Genomic DNA, 15389 nt, shown 5'->3' on the forward strand with positions numbered 1-15389 from the left:
GATCGTGCCTAAATACGGGAGTCATTATGATATGGTTCATGTTTTAGGTTACAAGCCGTAGATTTTGTCAAAAGCAATCGAGTTATAAGTTATTGAGTAAATAGATAAGATTCCACTACATTGATTGTCTTTCTAGATTTCGTTAGTCTGAGTTTCGAAGCAAGGAGTCGTGGTCTATGCTGAGAATCGAGCAATTTTCGAGAGAGGATCAGTGATATCAGTCCGTTAGTCTGACGAAGCCTTCCTCCCTTTCCTTCTTAGTGCAGGCAGTAGTGGGATGGAATCTCAGCTAAAACGCGACAAAACGACTTGAAATCGCTACCAGAGAGCAAACGTAGCCCAAAGAACACAATCAGTAGGATAGTGTTTATTTGCTCTTCAATTTACGGAGTTCCAGAGCAGAGCGTAAATTCCCATTCGAAGCTTTATAATATCGTCCTCTCGTGGAGAGTTTGTAAACATAATCACCTCATAGAGTTTAGGCCCCGGTGCGTGAGCACATGGAGCTACATTGTCAACATAATTGAAGAAGTCGTCTGTCGTCGGCTGTAGGTTAATATGTGCTAAGTTTTCTTCCTTTTCGCTCCATCCTTGATCAAAATACACCCTAGTGTACTTCAACAAACGAATAGGAAATGTGCGAAAAATACTCGCTTGGAAAGTAGAAATCCCGACGTTCAATACGAAAATGTTTTGTCGGAACGTGTGCTAATAGCCCATTTTCGAATTACCCTTGGCCTCATTTTCAAAATGAGTCTTGGTGCTCATCCTTTCATAGGATAATACGCTTTCATTCACATGCAAATTAAACTCATTTTCACAAGAATGGTTGAGCACCAGGCTTCCTTTTGAAAAAGAGGCCAAAAGTAATTTGAAAATTGTCTATTATCATCAAGGTGGTTTTTCCTTCATTTTACTCCATTCTTCATCAAATTACATCCAATTTAAATTTTCAGCTCTAGTCGGACCATCGTTCTACGATACTTTGTTACTGTTTAGCCGTCATTTTATTTGAATTTTAAATAAAAATTGTCTTGATCATGACTTGTCTCATCTTTTGAGTGTTGTTTTAGCACATGCTGCTCCGGCGAACACTTATAATGTTAATAATCGACTGGTTATTGAAGGGTATGTTGCGCAATACATTGGGAGGACATAGAAAGCCAAGTTCTCGTCACCCAATAATTTCCTATTCTAATAATTTTTTTTATTTCTCTCATTTCTTTGATTCATTTAGTATTTTCTTTTCGCCATTCTCTGAGGGATGTTAAAAAATGCTAGCGTTCTTCATTAAATACTGCCACATTAAATGCTTCTTAGGCAAATGGAAATAAATGAGCTGCTGAAATAAATGGAAATGACGAAGTTACGCGGGTGATGTTTCGAGCGTTGAGATTTAAAGAGAAAAAACATATTTTCTGTCCGTGAAATGTGTTTGTATGTTTCCCTTCCCTTTTCCTGAAGTGATCGAGACTTAAACTGAACAAGTCAGTGTAGACGAGGAAAAAAGAACCTAAAGAACCTTAACTTTGAAGTCTGCGTGACTCTTTGTTTAGTCTGTGAAAAATACATGTAAAACCACTCTGTACGACTTCATTGAGCTGCTGGATAGAAAGAGGCGAGACCTACAGCCGTCACCATCAGGCATATCTCGATCAGGATTTAGTTCTTGATTTACCTATCATTTGACCATAAGGCGCTGTGAACGATACTTTAAGAAAATCAATTGTTTACAAAATAGCTTGGTTCTTTTAATATTAAATCTAATATGAAATCTAATAATAATCTTATATTATTTTTAATATTAAATCATATTGACCTTTCATTACATAAATGTCCCCGGAGAGGACATGCTCTGCATGACGGTCGAAATAAGCATATATTATCACTTTCAACTTATATCCATGGTTCTCTGTGTAGAATGAAGCACTATCTACTACCATCTCCTTATTGGCCTTGGCCTCCCTCATTAGTTTACTGAACTCGTCAATCTTCCAAATGTATAGAGAAGAAAAACCAGGAGATTCACTTTTCCCCATCACTATTTGCTCTTTCATTGCATTTTCTTGATCTTTGATTGCTTTCTCTTCAAACTGTTTTTGCAGTGTCTCGACTTCCTTCTTTAAATTATGTCTTTTTCTTTGTTTCAAGCAATTGGCTATTTGTGGTACTCAATTTAGTTTCAGTTTCATCCAATTTCGACTGCGTTCTACCAAAATTTTCATTTGCCTCATTTAACTCAACAACAGTTAAGTCAAGATGGATTCTTACAGCAGACTGGAGGTGAGATTCCACTGCTTGGCGCTCAACCTGTAAAAGCAAGGTGAAATATTTTAATCAATTCAATCAATGGAAATTTATCCTGATGTCAAAACTTCAACTAATGCTATTTACTTGAGATTTACATTGGCCAACCAGAATTTAGACGTATCCTCTACATCTATGAACAGTTTCTTTCCCCATGATTTATTATTACGACAAAACTAACCTCCCTCCACAAATACATCCGGTATCAGGAAACAATATTCATGACCGTTCAGTCTCATAGCATTATTTGCAAAATAATTAAATATTTTTTTCCTATTTGGAATGAATAGCTGAAGTCAGGGAAAAGCATTGCAATCCTGCAGTTGATAAGAAGCGCCATTTCATAAATTACTCCAAAACAAGTGGTTGTGGTCACCCTTCACCGAGTCCCAACGTCGGACCTTTTTTGTATTGTCTTCCACCTGTATTGAATGGTCACTTAAAGCGGGACCACTCAAATAAACTAAGCCTATCTAAAAAGTACAATTAGGTATCGTATTCCGCACTTTGCTCGCTTTGCAAATTTAGCGGCTCTTTTGAGCATGAGAAGTCGCTGTTTCAAACAATAAAATGCTTTCTCTTAAAAAAAAAGATAATTTCCTCTAAGTTTCCATGATGTGTAGATCACAGTTATGGAAATACTTCTACAAGGGTTTTTTTTTAGTTAAGCGTTGGCGAGACGCCATTTTAACTGTACCTGACGCATCGGTAACATTTCTCAATAGTTGCTTGAACCATACAATTTATCCTTCATAACAAAATCAAATTACACGAAATCTACCTTCCGACAATAAATGACAACAAACGAAAAAAATCCGGTGAAATGAAAGCTTGAAACATACCCGACAGTTTCGATCTTTAAAGGGACACGAGACGCAGCTTACAAACATACAAAACCAAACTACGAAACATTAATGAAACTATTCGCGCGAAAAACTAAAATATATACTGACGCGAGGGGACTGAACCCTACTATGTGGATGGACCATGGCCCTCTGACATTTGTTGTAACAGTAACATCATTTTGAGATGTTTACGTCACGGCAGAAATTTAATGTGGCAACGAGCCTCTGAACCTGGATAATGACTTATTGAAAGATTGGGAATGGGTTTCTTGTACATTGCATATATTTTCTGTTTACTTCTTTATTAGGATTCCAAGGAGAAAAACGTTGACGACTCTCCCTTACAATCGAATCGAGGAAGAAGAACCTTGAAGTCTTTTCCTTATAATCGTAGCTTAAATGCGACTTGTATTCTCACTCACGTAAAGGCTGCTGCATATCTAATTAGTTAATCGGATAATCGTGTACTCCCATGGCATGCATTCTATTGCCTCCTGGGAAATTCTCAAGACCTTTTATATGCCATTGCATACAAAATCTTTCTCTTCTCGCAAGTGGACTGACTCAGTAAAGTCTGAAAATTTTCCCTAAACTTTTTCCCTATAGCGGAGCCGGCCAATTTCGCTTTTAACTCACCCTACGTTTTATGCAAAAACTTCTCTCGCACATAACTTATTCATCATAAGGCATAGGGGGCTTCAGTATGGGAATGTGAATCAATTCATTTGTGTCCTTGGTGCTACCTTCGGGTCAATCACCGACACGGCGCTACTTCCATTGAACTGCACTGAGCAGTGAGAACAGCAATGAGAACTTCATACAAAAATCGTACGCTGTCGACAGTGTGGAAAACATCCACAACTAAGAAACATTGCCATTGAAATAAATCACTCCACTTCGTGGATAAACCTTTGCGGACTTGAGCGTGTACGACTGCCAACACTTTATGTAATGGTCGACGGATTCAGAAAAATTTTAAAGGAAGCGAAGGAAGGACGGGAGGAGGGAGCAAATTTTTCAGCCATACCTGTATCTCGGAGTAAAAAATGGGAAGATTCGTGGTTGAAAATTGTTATCGGAGTTATCAAAAGTGGCTAAAATGGGATTCAGAATTGGTCACAGAATATGCTAAAATGAGGTAGGGGTTCTGAAAGGCCAGCGGCATATAAGGTTTATGACTCCACTTCTTGATGAGCTTTCTAAAGGGGGGGGGGAACAGACTATGAAAGATTGGCTGGGGAACTACCGTCCTGCGCGTGCGTCAGAGAACCGTGAGGAGCGAGACTACTAAAGATAGCTGAGGCAGGAACTCTTCCTTCGGCGGTGTATTCAAATGCAAATCCTAATGGCACTGCAAGGGTCTTTTTTCCAGCTGACCAAGTTGGACCAAGTTGAACAAACGCCCACTGCCTCCTCTGAGATGCGCTCTGTTGTTTCCGATGTGTCCGAGTTGAGTTTCGTAAGCGATGCCACAGTTCCACAGCTAAGCCCCGCGTCAACTGCAGATTTCAACCAGGTGGAGGAATACGAGAGCGATTCGGATGACAGTGACAATAATGTCGATATTGAGTGAAAAGAACTGGTTATTGGTAAGTCAATAATGACAAGGTCTGGACGACAGGTCAAGGTCTGGACAAGGTTTGATGTTTAGACGTGCGCAAAATGGTAAGCCAGGCCACACAAACCTGTTAATTAAAGCTTTATGATTCATATAGAATTGTTACCATTTACAAACAAACAAACAAACACCTACAATTAAATATATTTGTGACACAGGTTACATGTACATGGATCTGTCGTTCCTGGTTTATTTTCCTTTAAGTAATTTAATACTATATCTTATTTTGGTATGCGTTATGTTTTTCTACTGAAGTAAAAGCATAAAAGTTATATAGTTCACTGAGAATGTACACACACAAAAATATTTTTTCATCTCAAATTTGCCTAAAGACTTTCAGTATGTCTTACAACAATGGAATTTAATATTTAACTACTTAGAACAATAGCAATTAATTTTTAACAACTCCTGTTAACCATAATGGAAAAAAAAATAACTGCTAGCCGTAAAAAAGCCAAAATATTAAACGTTAACAGTAAAAGCCACTACCCCACTAAGACCCTCTTAGTGCGCTCTGTGATTGGTCCAGAAAACGTGCGCCACCTCCTCCACAAATCAGATCATAGAAAAGAAAAAAAAAAAAACCAACTGCCACGCCTTGGTCACTCGCTGTTATGTCGCGCCTCTGATAACTTGCCTTTTATTGATTTAGTGCTAGTCGTGCTGTCCAAAGTTCGATATTGATCAGGCGTTCAGAAGTAACTATGACACAGATTGTTGAATGTAAACAACAATTCTTACTTTTTGTTTTGGAATATATGTATTTTTTTAAGTTTACAGGATCAAAATGATGGAGGATAATGCGGCCTCGTAACAATTCTCTCGGCACCACTTCTATTCGAAATCAAAATGACGACAAGATGCTTTTATTTCCTTGGGGTCTCTCTGTCAGTTAACCCGGTGAAAACTGTTTTCAATAAGGGCCCTAAATCCATAAATATACCACTGATCTTAGCACAGCATAATTCAAAAGTACCCGCTGGTGAGAAGCGCAAAACTGCGAACCTAAAAAATGATCTAAAAGTTCCTGAAATGTTAACAGTTCCTGCCAGGGAAAGCAAAAGGTTTGACGTCCAAGAACTAACCTGTGACAAGGTTGAACGAATTGGAATAAAGATGACATGCGCTAACTAGACTGATAGTGTGACACACTCTAATAACGTAACTACCTCGATTAGGATTAGGATGTTGTTAACTTTTTTTCTTCCTTCTTTCAAGTGATTTTTCCATTTAAACATACACAGGGGCCGATTGATCTGAAAAGGGTCTGCGCCAATAAGGGATTAAAAATTATGACCTTGGTCCAGATTGCTGTTGTGTAAAACGTACCAGTTTGAAGGTTTTGCTAAACTAAGGTTCCTATGGTGAGCCGACCTCAACTTGAATGAAAAGAGTGTCATCCACAACGTAGCGCCTAGATTCGAGTTTTCTGTGCGATATAAATGATAGATCTCCACGTCCTATGTTCTGTTCGTTTTTAGGCCTTGCATAGCGCTTTCGGTCACTGTCTGGTATGAACACTGCGATAACGTTCTCCCTTTCATCCAGATCTTCCTGTTGATCTATAAGAGTAAACTTTATTTTCCTGTTGAAAGGCCAGGGTAATATGGCGTCATATAGACCTCTCATTACACAAATGTACACGGATAGGAAATCGTTTCCCAAAGGATTGGGGCTATTAGGATATATTACCGCTTTCAGTTTATATCCGTGGTTCTCTGTGTAGAATGAAGCACTATGTCTGATTGTCTTCTCACCGGCCTTGGCCTCCCTCATAAGTTTACTGAACTCGTCAATCTTCCAAATGTATAGAGAAGAAAAACCAGGAGATTCACTTTTCCCCATCACTATTTGCTCTTTCATTGCATTTTCTTGATCTTTGGTTGCTTTCTCTTTAAACTGTCTTTGCAGTGTCGCGACTTTCTTCTTTAAATTATCTGTCTTTTTCTTTGTGTCAAGCAATTGACTATTTGTGGTACTCAATTTAGTTTCAGTTTCATCCAACTTCGACTGCGTTTTACCTAAATTTTCATTTGCCTCATTTAACTTAACAACAGTTAAGTCAAGATGGATTCTTACAGCAGACTGGAGGTGAGATTCCACTGCTTGGCGCTCGACCTGTAAAAGCAAGGTAGAATATTTTAATCAATTCAATCAATGGAAATCTATCCTGACGTCAAAACTTCAACTAATGTTATTTACTTCAGATTTACATTGGCCAACCAGAATTTACACGTATCCTCTACATCTATGAACAGTTCCTTTCCCCATGATTTATTATTACGACAAAACTGACCTCCCTCCACAAATACATACGGGGTATCAAAAAACAATATTCATGACCGTTCAGTCACATAGCATTATTTGCAAACTAATTAAATAGATTTTCCTATTTGGAATAAATAGCTAAAGTCAGGGAAAATCATTGCAATCCTGCAGTTGATAAGAAACGACATTTCATACATTACTCAATTACTCCAAAACAAGAAGTTGTGGTCACCCTTCACCGAGTCCCAACGTCGGGCCTTTTTGTATTTTCTTCCACCTGTATTGAATGGTCACTTAAAGTAGGACCATTCAAATAAACTAAGCCTATCTAAAAAGTACAATTAGGTATCGTATTCCGCACCTTGCGCGCTTTGCAAATTTAGCGGCTCTTTTGAGCATAATAAGTCGCTGTTTCAAACAATAAAATGTTTTCTCTTTAAAAAGAGATAATTTCCTCTAAGTTTCCATGATGTGCAGAGCACACCTATGAAAATACTTCTGCAAGGGTTTTTTTTTTAGTTAAGCGTCGGCGAGACGCCATTTTAACTCATGGTAACTTACGCATCGGTAACATTTCTCAATAGTTGCCCAAACCATACAATTTATTCTTCATAACAAAATCAAATTACGCGAAATCTAACTTCTGACAGTAAATGACAACAAACGAAATAAATCCGGCGAAATGAAAGCTTGAAACATACCCGACGGTTTGGATCTTTAAAGGGATACGAGATGCATCTTACAAACATACAACACCAAACTAAGTAGGAAAAATGAAACTTTTCGCGCGAAAATCTAAAATATATACTGATGCGAGGGGACTGAACCCTACTATGGTGATGGACCATGGCCGGCCCTCTGACATTTGATGTAACAGTAACATCATTTTGAGATGTTTATGTCACGGGAGAAATTTAAAGTGGCAATGAGCCTCTGAACTTGGATAATGACTGATTGAATGGGCTTCTTGTATATTGCATATGTTTTCTGTTTACTTTTTTTTCAGGATTCCAAGGGGAAGAACGTTTACGACTTTCCCTTACAATCGAATTGAGGAGGAACAACCTTGAAGTCTTTTCCTTTTAATCGTAGCTTAAATGCGACTTGTATTCTCACTCGCTAAAGGCTGGTCTCCCTCGAAGCTGTTTTTAGTCCCGTAACGCAACGCTCCTCCCCACCAACGTTACGTGACGAGACTAAAAACGGCTGCAAGGGAGACTAGCTAAAGCCTGCCGCATATCTGATTAGTTAATCGGATAATCCTGTACTCCCGTGGCATGTATTCTATTGTCTCTAGGGAAATCTTCAAGACCTTTTATACGCCTTTGCATAAAAAATCTTTCTCTTCTCGCGAGTCGACTGACTCAGCAACGTCTGAAAACTTTCTCTAAACTCGTTCCCTCTAGCGGAGCAGCCAATTTCGCTTTCAGCTCACCCTAGTTTTATGCAAAAGTTCTTTCGCCCATAATTTATCCATCATAAGGCAGAGGGAGTTTCAGTATGGGAATGTGAATTAATTCACTTGTGTCCTGGTGTTACCTTCGGGTAAATCATTGACAGGGCGCTACTTCCATCGAACAGCATTGAGCAGTGAGAACAGCAATGAGAACTTCATGCAAAAAATCATACGCTGTCGACAGTGTAGAAAAGATCCAGGACTGAGAAACATTGCCACTGAAATAAAACACTTCGTGGATAAACCTTTTCGGACTTGAGGGTATGCGACTGCCAACGCTTTATCAGTGGATTCAGAAAGAGTTTAAAGGAAGCGAACGGAGGACGGAAGGAAGGAGAAAATGTTCCATCCATACCTATTTCTCGGATATATATATACTCTCCGGGTAAAAAATGGCAAGATTCGCAGTTGAAAAGTTGTTACCGGAGTTAACAAGTGGCTAAGATGGGATTTAGAATTGGTCATAGAATATGCTAAAATGAGTTGGGGGTTCTGAAAGGCCAGCGGCGTATACCCAGTAAGAATTGACCCAGAAACCATCCCTCAAACCCAGGAGAATGAAGTCATAAATAGGATAACCTTTAAACGCCAAAATGTCCACGATATTAACCATCAACAGGAGCACATCAATCTTTAAAATTCAATATCTTTCACCGTTAACTGTCGAAGAAACTAGCCAATACAAGCCGTCAAGTTTCTCTGACATTTCTTACTGTAGACTAGAAGGTCGATGGTGTCTGATCGATTTTCATAGTATTTCACATCAACTGGTCAACCTTTCAGTGATTCGAGCCCATTCTGTGAAGAACTGATAAACTAACCTTTATATGAGAACGATCCTTCGCAGTAAAGCACTATTTGAGCAATAGTGGAAATCAGACCTGAAAAAAATTTCAGGCCTGTACGGGATTCGAACCACTGACCTCTGCGATACTAGTGCAGCGCTCTACCAATTGAGCTAACAACAACTGGTAGCAGGCCATCAAATTAACAACTGGGAGCAGGCCATCAACAACTGGGAGCAGGCCATCAAATTAATTCGATATAAACCCGTAGATGATAAATCAAACAACAACAAACATATGAAACATATGTGTGAACTGCGGTTATGAGACGTATATGAGAACGATCCTTCGCAGTAAAGCACTATTTGAGCAATAGTGGAAATCAGACCTGAAAAAAATTTCAGGCCTGTACGGGATTCGAACCACTGACCTCTGCGATACTAGTGCAGCGCTCTACCAATTGAGCTAACAAGCCAACTGGGAGCAGGCCATCAAATTAATTCCCAGTTGGCTTGTTAGCTCAATTGGTAGAGCGCTGCACTAGTATCGCAGAGGTCAGTGGTTCGAATCCCGTACAGGCCTGAAATTTTTTTCAGGTCTGATTTCCACTATTGCTCAAATAGTGCTTTACTGCGAAGGATCGTTCTCATATACGTCTCATAACCGCAGTTCACACATATGTTTCATATGTTTGTTGTTGTTAAACTAACCTTTGTTTCGCATCCCATCTGAACATAAGGACAGCAGACTATGGCGAGTAAACATTCCTCTTTGATGTGACTCGGGATCTGCATGTAAGAATAAAATTAATAACTAAATTTGAAAGAAAGATACGAAGCAATCAATCTATAGTTAAGAAAAAAAGTAGGTGCGAAACATAGTATTCGTTTTTAGTCAGCTACACATTTTGCATGGATTCTTTAAGTTGCGCCACAGATTTCTTTATTTACATCATTCCCTCAAGAGAGAAAAGATAAATAAAATTTGGAAGCCAATAAAATTTTGAAGCAAGAAAGCACCCAGTTTACTCGAAGCCGATACTTTTCATTCTCGCTTGACAGTTTTTCATTCTCTTAACTCTGGAAATAAAACGGAATTCGTACCATTTCCCTGGAAATTGTAAGACCACAACTGTTTGGACAAGTTACTGGGAGCCTGAGACACCTTTGAATGTGATCCTGAAAGAGTAAATCCAGTAAAAACAGTTTATTTTAAGTTAATTTATTCTATTTTCACTGCATTAACTGAATTCCATAGGAAAACAATTAACTACCTACTAAGAACTAAAAGACCAAAAAACAAACAAAAAAAACAAAAACAAAAACAAAAACGAAACGAAACGAAACAAAAATTTGCAGTGGGGAAGGATTAGAAGGGAACATACGAACCATTCGAGCTAGTCCACCCAAGTTTCTAACATTTTTAACGGTGGCAAGTCCTTTTGTAATTAAAGCACTGGAAATTTTACTCATCATGATGCTATTGATACTGTGAATGTATGTCTGTATGTATTTGCGATATTAAGACACGCTTGCCCAGTTCAGCTTAAAAGTGTTCTAAATGGGGGCCTGTATAAACAGTAACAAGGCCGCACCACAATACCGGAAGCTAAGTTTCCTACTCTTTGCGAGAAGTACGTGGATTCTTCAACGTTCCCTGCAAACCAATACAGAGAGGTGCAGGCGACAGGGCCTACGGTACATTGTCCTTATCCGAGAAGACTAGAATGTATAACCATTTGGGGATGTCATGGTAAAGGCAGCACATGTTCCGCAGTTATTTTAAAACCCTGAGTGTTGGTGAGGTCTGGGGCTTGAGCCTTCGACCTCCCGCTCGGCAGTCCGGCGCGATCATTGGGCAGAATGCCTACAGTTCTCATAACATTTACTTGCAGTGGCGAAAATGTTATAGATCTGTAATGTAAGTGGCGAAGCGTAAACACGGGGGCTCTCATTGGTCGAAGATCACGAGCGCTTTCCTCCGAGGGGAATACTTCCTTAGTTCATTAGGGAGCTTAAGCACCAGGCGTTTATGATTCATGGAGGCGAACCGGAAGTGAGATTTCGAATATTTTTCCTTCTGGGCATGTCAAAAGGTCGTCGTGATTTGTCACGGCGGCCGCCAAGGCGCTTGTGGCCTCCGTGCTGATTTTTCACGACCGCGAATGGTCTAGATTGTACGTAGCAAAAAAGCACAACGTTTTCAACACCAAAAAGAGCTTCTAAAAATGGATTCGCACGAGGAAGGGAAAGAGAAGTCTTCGCCGTACATTTTCATTTGCTTTTGTGTTCAAATTCATTCGGGAGCTTGTATGCCGAGAGTTGTCTTGTCACACTTAAATTCGACGCGACCTGTTTACTTGAATACTTGCCTTTCTAGCTTTCTGCACACTCGTCTTTTATTTACAAAGTCTTATTAAATAAAAATTTAACTGACAATTTCAGTTTTTTGTTAAAAAACGCATTCATATAAACTTTTACCGATAGTTTTCTTGGCAACCACTGTACATGTGACTTGTTTACTTTGTTAAGTGTACGGTTAACAATATAGAAACTCAAGTATAGGTACATTCTGGCTCGGAGATTTCATCTGAGTCAAATCGCTAGTACAAGCCATAGCTGAATTCGAGGTTTCTTGACGAGTTTTCTTCGAGCAACAGAAGTAGTTCTTCGTCACTGATGACGTTCATGTCATGGCTTAATAAAAGCATTTCCCCAGCTTCTTTAAATAAACACATTTTCGTTGTTTCAAGTGCGAACGCACAACATAAAGCAATTTTTGTTTCTTTGTTTACATCACGGGCTTGCAATTTTTATTTTCGCGCGCTTTCTACGCTCGTGTCCGTCGTGACATAAAAAAGGAGTCTGCTTAAAGTGAGAAATTCGCGCCAAGAACGCCAATCTCGATCAATCCCCTCTCGGCAATAAGCCCTCCGTCGTGAAGAAAATTCCTGCTGCTTAAGCTCCCTATTAACTTGTCAAGGCGGAGCTATGAAACAAAGCCTCGTAACTTATTGTTTCATCCATTGTTTCTGATATCACACTTGAAGTGCACGTATTTCAAGCTGGCTATTTCAGGCGTCGTATTTTTAAAAGGCAATTGCTAACCGAGTGGGAATGTTTCTCAAAGAAGTTTCCGATCCCAATACGAATCACACCCTTCTACGCCGATACCCCTATTAATAAGAAATCTTCAGCATTTATTCAAGGTAATTAAATGAAGTGTTAAATCCTATTGCCAGTTTTGTTTTTGTTTTGTTTTTGTTCTGTGTGTGTGTGTCTCTTTTTAATCGAAGAAATAATTATTCTTTATTACCGACGTTGATCATTTTTTTTACCAGATGTTAACAGCTACAAGCAAAGAATGGGAATAAGAATGCTAAGAACAAAAAGTAAAGAAATCAAATTCCACAATTCACTTTAATCATGTCTTTACCTGCATTTGACACTCTGGGTGTGGCTCACTACAGTAACTGCATTTGAGAATTCTCCACTGACATGTGGCAGTCACGTGTTGCTCGTGTTGTTGTCGTTGTACCTCCTCGAGACAGTTCTCGTTTGTACAGGGTATGACTTTGAACAAGCAAGTATTCAAGTGAGTCTGTTAGAGATTAGAGAAAGTCATGTTTAATATTTTTTTAAAAGGAGATTGAAGCAAACGTTTGTCACTTTCTTTCTCGATATTTGTGATATGGGTCAAACACTGAAGGTGGGCATAACGATTTGATGTCGTCAACTTTGTACTCTTCTTCTATCAGGTTTCAGCATGCATTAATGGCACGATGCACAAATGTCCCAAAGTATGGTTGCTTAGCTAACACTGAGCCAGGCTTTTGAATGGTGATCATGATCAGTGAAGTCAATTAGGTCCATCGAGTCAATGAGGTGAAGTAAAAAAAAAAAAAAGAAAACAATCTCTCTTAACTACTAACCTCTTTATTTCTTAGTTCCCCAATCCACTCGCATCCATCACTTGGACATTTGATTGCAAACGAAAGAATCTTCCTTTCCGTTGCTTTGTCTGGAAAAACATCCTAGAAATAACAAAGCAGCGTCAGTCCTTAAATTAAACCTAGGTGGAGTTTCTACCCTGTGAAAATACACCTCAGCACTTCATAATCGTATGCCCAGCGGATTATTGTTATGATTTCAGCCTAGTATGAATTAGAATTCCTATCATTCATATCGGGTAATACTCTTTTTCAACATGAGTTTGTAGCTATAAGCTAGTTTATCACTATTGCCTGTCCAGAACATTCCTATCTGCTGCTTTACTTTCAGACTTACTTTTTATTTTGATCACTGTTTGCACAGCAACAAAATCAAAAACAGAAAAAAATATTGAAAAACAAAAAACTGAAAGGAAAAACCAACGATAACAACAACAACAACAAACTAAAACAAGTACACAAAGCAGCATTATAGACTTGGCAGGCATCGAGCCTCGCCCGTCATTTGAATTTGCATTAAGATCTCCACAGTGAACTCAGACGGTTAAATGTTTTCATTATTGACCTCTAATACAGTAAGCAATTAACTTTGATGACCTGCTTTCTGTCCAGAGTTCCTCTGTCCTCCGGGCAAGTGAAGGGTTTTTCATCAGCCTCCTGCCTATGAAAATGTTGAGAAATACAGTTCATAAATGAGTCAGACACGTGTTACGACGTTTGAATTTTCAACTGATGAAATGATGTCAGTTGAAATCAGTACCTGTGCGAAAAAGGGTTATTGCCTTTTACAGCAAATTTTTTTACTAACTTCTACTTGTGCACAGCTATGACTATGGGACAGATTTTATCTGATTCCCCACTGATGACCCTTCTTTATAGTGGCAGTTGGAAAGTAACAATAACCACAAGAGTTGTTGTACCATCATCCTTCAATTGGTCCAAAATTGTCCTAAGTTCTCCCAAAATTTCCTAAGGTTCTCCTTGCTGCCAGCACTTATCCCCGGTAAAGAAAATCCAATTACAAATGCTTCGGAATGCACTGTTTATCTGCGCCTTCATTTCGACAATATGTCTTCGATTTCCGGGAGATTTATGGATGAACTGAACTTTACAGGCCTTCTGAACATCTAAAACTACATGAAGCAATCAGAAATACTGCTGCCAACAGAAACCGTTCGATTGTTTACATGTGATGTTCCTGGAAGCTGATTTAAAATTGGTTGTTTAATAGCGAGTGAATCTATCTATAAGAACTGCCAAGTTAACTGCGACAAGATTTATCTTTCGGAAATTGTCGAAACTACTAGATATATTTTTTGTTTAGTGTTTCTCAGTCAAAAACGACCTCTTTTCAAAATGTACTTAAGAAAATTTTGTTGAAATGTTATCATGTTATTGAACGATTTCAAATGCGAAATTTTCACGTTTTCTTTTACTAGATGTGAGCTTAAATGTTTGCTTCTTTGTTTACCTCGTCACTCTCAGCACAATCTCATAAGTGATTTAAAACTGTACCTTCGTTGTTCTTCTAAAAAATTTAGTCTCCTGTATAAATAAGGTATATTCTCTCCTGCTGTTACTCGGCCTTCATCGTTTTCATGCGGTCGCATTTTTAAAAAGAAAAAAGAATCACCTCGGTACTCTTTCTAATTTGCATAATCCATAATCTGCTCGTGGGAATTACCGCTGCATAATGCCCTGCTCTGATGTCGCTCTTAGCCAATCAGAGCGCGCGTTATATCGGCCGCAAGCCAAAGCCATTTAATAAAATGGTGTAATAATAGATAACGTTTATATAGTTACAACAATGTCTGAAAACGTCACTACTCTTATACTGTCTTTCTACCCCCGTCTATTTGTTTTTTATTTCTATGTTTCATTTGTACGTTATCCTCTCAAGTCCGAGACAGACCTACTCGGATAACCACGCACGAGGTCTCCGGGTCACCGTTTGGCCTTCAAGTTACAGAAAGAACAGGCAGACATGTTCAACTCTTTGGATGATTGCTATCACTTTGGAAATCAAGGGAATAACACGGGAATAATTTTAATTATCAAAAACTGGATCATCGGATAATGCAATTCCAGACTTTTTATTTGCTTAGCCGTTATGGTGTATGAGGCAATATACCATAATCTACAAATATGGTAGGCGTACGCG

At 38.8% G+C, this 15389-nt stretch overlaps 1 protein-coding gene across 3 annotated transcripts in view; it reads right to left on the reverse strand.

The window, feature by feature from the left end:
* Nucleotides 1–1768: 1768 nt before the first annotated feature.
* The window catches only part of LOC111342404 (TNF receptor-associated factor 4), a 30321-nt gene continuing 16700 nt past the window's right edge, over nt 1769–15389 (reverse strand). For 2 of the 3 annotated variants that reach the window (XM_088763409.1, XM_088763408.1), the window contains exons 3-8: nt 13826–13889; nt 13211–13312; nt 12715–12879; nt 10383–10457; nt 9990–10067; nt 4837–6888 (exon numbers count right to left, since the gene is read on the reverse strand). In XM_088763409.1, the coding sequence (XP_088619535.1) occupies nt 6130–6888; nt 9990–10067; nt 10383–10457; nt 12715–12879; nt 13211–13312; nt 13826–13889 (1243 nt within the window). In that variant the 3' untranslated portion in view covers nt 4837–6129. Of the gene's footprint in view, nt 2311–4836; nt 6889–9989; nt 10068–10382; nt 10458–12714; nt 12880–13210; nt 13313–13825; nt 13890–15389 lie in introns of those variants that run through there. The other variant, XM_088763410.1, reaches the window with a different exon arrangement.

The sequence above is a fragment of the Stylophora pistillata genome, chromosome 6 (genome assembly GCF_964205215.1).
Source record: "Stylophora pistillata chromosome 6, jaStyPist1.2, whole genome shotgun sequence".
Taxonomy (NCBI): Eukaryota; Metazoa; Cnidaria; class Anthozoa; order Scleractinia; family Pocilloporidae; genus Stylophora; species Stylophora pistillata.